The sequence below is a fragment of the Arachis ipaensis genome, chromosome B07 (genome assembly GCF_000816755.2).
Source record: "Arachis ipaensis cultivar K30076 chromosome B07, Araip1.1, whole genome shotgun sequence".
Taxonomy (NCBI): domain Eukaryota; kingdom Viridiplantae; phylum Streptophyta; class Magnoliopsida; order Fabales; family Fabaceae; genus Arachis; species Arachis ipaensis.
Window position 1 is genome coordinate 123,384,426 of NC_029791.2, and position 2,469 is coordinate 123,386,894.

At 42.9% G+C, this 2,469-nt stretch overlaps 2 protein-coding genes across 11 annotated transcripts in view; one reads left to right on the forward strand and one right to left on the reverse strand.

Annotated features, from left to right (window-relative positions):
• The window catches only part of LOC107606235 (MADS-box transcription factor 23), a 26,913-nt gene that overhangs the window by 5,025 nt on the left and 19,419 nt on the right, over positions 1-2,469 (forward strand). The window lies entirely within an intron of this gene.
• On the reverse strand, positions 2-2,101 carry LOC107606234. The gene has a single exon (XM_016308254.2). The coding sequence runs from the start codon at positions 1,235-1,237 to the stop codon at positions 260-262; it is 978 nt and encodes a 325-aa protein (XP_016163740.1). The 5' UTR covers positions 1,238-2,101; the 3' UTR covers positions 2-259.

The following is a 2,469-nucleotide window of genomic DNA, read 5'->3' on the forward strand; positions in this document are numbered from 1 at the left end:
AAATTAAATCAAGATACATATATCAATCAATACTAATTACTAATTGGAAAAAAAAAAAGTTTTGAGAAAAAAGATACAGCAGAGTACATAGTTAGAGGTTAGGGAAGCAGAGAACCACGTGTGCTGCACGTGCACGAGAAGAACACGAAACAGCAACACCACCAAAATCCTGCAATATCTAAGATGACAGAAAAACCCTTCCTCCAAAAAACAGTAACGAAATGACCAAAGTACCCTTCCCTCCCTCGATCCCTCTCCTCTAGACCAAGTCTTCCCCTCCGGCGACCTTCATCTCCTTCTCTCCGGCGTCACCATCACGGGGACCCGACCGGCTGTAGAAGCTGGCGCCGGCGTCCAGTGCGTCCGAAATCGGCTTAATTACCATAAAGCCCTCCCCTGTAACCGCGCAAACAAAGGCGCCAAGGAACACAACGAGAGAAAAGACGCCGTAGAGCTGTGACTCCGGCGTCCACACGGCGGTGAACCCTAGCGCCACTACCTGAATAGGAAGCGCGAAGAGCAGCGCGGTGGACAGACCGTAGATCCTCAACCTGAGCCCCTTGTTGATCACCAGTGACAAAACGTTCCAGCAAGATAACAAGAAGCACGCCGAATATGCAATCGCGAACACCGCGAATACGGCACTGCTCAGCAACGGATAAGTGCAGAGAACGGTGTCCTCGCCGAAAGCGTCGGTAACCACCACGTGAGCCTGCCGGAAGGTCGGCGGTAGGGCACGCTGCCAGGAGGTGGAGAACATGAGAATGCCATGAACCGCTGAGACGGGAAGGCAGGTGAGGAAAACGGAGAGGACAGTGCCGAAGTGGTTCTTGGCGGTGGTGACAATGGAGGCGTTGAAGAGGAAGAGGAGCGTGACGAGAAATGCTGGCTGGAAGAAGCCTAAGGAGAGGATGATGTGGAGCTTGCAGAGGCCGACCTGGTTGGAGACTTGGTCGTTTTGATCGGAGAGGAAGGAGAAGAGGCGGAGGTTGAGGTGGCGGATGAGAGGGAGGCGGAGGAGCTCGGAGAGGGACCAGAGGGAGATGAGGAAGACGAGGAGGAATCTAACCGCCCAAAGGGAGTTGAAGTTCTTGAGATGCTTTAGGGATTTTGACTTGAATTGAAGGTGGAATATCAGAAACAGCGACACCACCGACAGAAATATCAGCGTCGATATGAGCGTCACCGTGGCTACTTCGAATGCAGAATTCACCGGTCTTGATGTTGGCATTAACATATCAACCAATCAATTTGGTTTCTTCTGTATGTATCGAATCTCTCTCAATCCCTAATAAAGTAATAATATTAATTTTCCTCCCTTCCCTTCCCCTTGAATTAATTTGTTTTCTTGTATTGTGTATATATGTATGTATATGAAAAGGTATTAGGTTAATTAATAAGTAAATAAGAGAGAATTACTTGGAGAGATGAGGGCCGGAGAGGAGGGGGGAGTGGGGGCGAGGGTTGTGGCGACGGCGCGGGGACGTGCGGTGGAGGGGTAAAAATGTAAAGCATGGGTGGTGGTTAGGAGGCATGTGGGGGGATAGTCGGGTGGGAAGAAGAGCATGAAATGGTTTTTTGTCCCTACCCCCCCTATTCCCAATAACGGGTGTGGGGGGAAACACCTACACAATCAACACTTTGCTTATTATTCCTATCTTCCTATTATCGTCAATCATATGGAATTCGAGGAAGATGGGGAACAATCAACCTGAGAGATATTGCAAAGACAAAAACAAAAACAAAAGCAGAGAGAGAGAGAGAGAGAGAGAGAGATTGCTGGCTCTTTTTGATTTTTGTTTCTTTGGTTGGATTTTTGTGGTGTCATTAGAAGGATCCTTTTATTTCGCTGCTCTCCTGTGGGATTGCCAGCAACATCCTTCAGTTCTCCCCACCACCCTAAAATCACTTTGATCATGCTATCAAATTAACTTGAGTTATTAATTAGGGTTGTTTTGTTGTGTTTTTCCTATATATAATCATCAGTGCTTTTTGGTTATTAGAATGGGAACCAAATTTACAGATATGCTAATATGAACATGTATTTATTTTACCCTAATACACGTATCAGTCATTACTTTTTTTAAGCAAACATTATCGGAATATATTATATTTTGATATTTATTTCATAAACTATGTAGATATTCTTTCCTTTTCTCTTAAATTCAACACATCAGATTTTTTCTAATTAGTTTTTAGTGCTAGGATTCTGAATCTCCTTATTTATTCTTAATATATTAAAAGTATTAGTTAATTAGACTAAATAGTCCTTTTTTTACGGTTTTTTCGTCCAAAATATGGTGCATTGTTACCTATTAACATTTCATTTATATTTTTAATATTCCTCTATTCTTAATTACTTATTTTAACCTAACCAATTTAATTTCTATAAAAATTATACTATGCATATTATTGATAAAGATATATTCAATTTTGTTATTTAAAAATAACGATTAAAAAGATTATCGT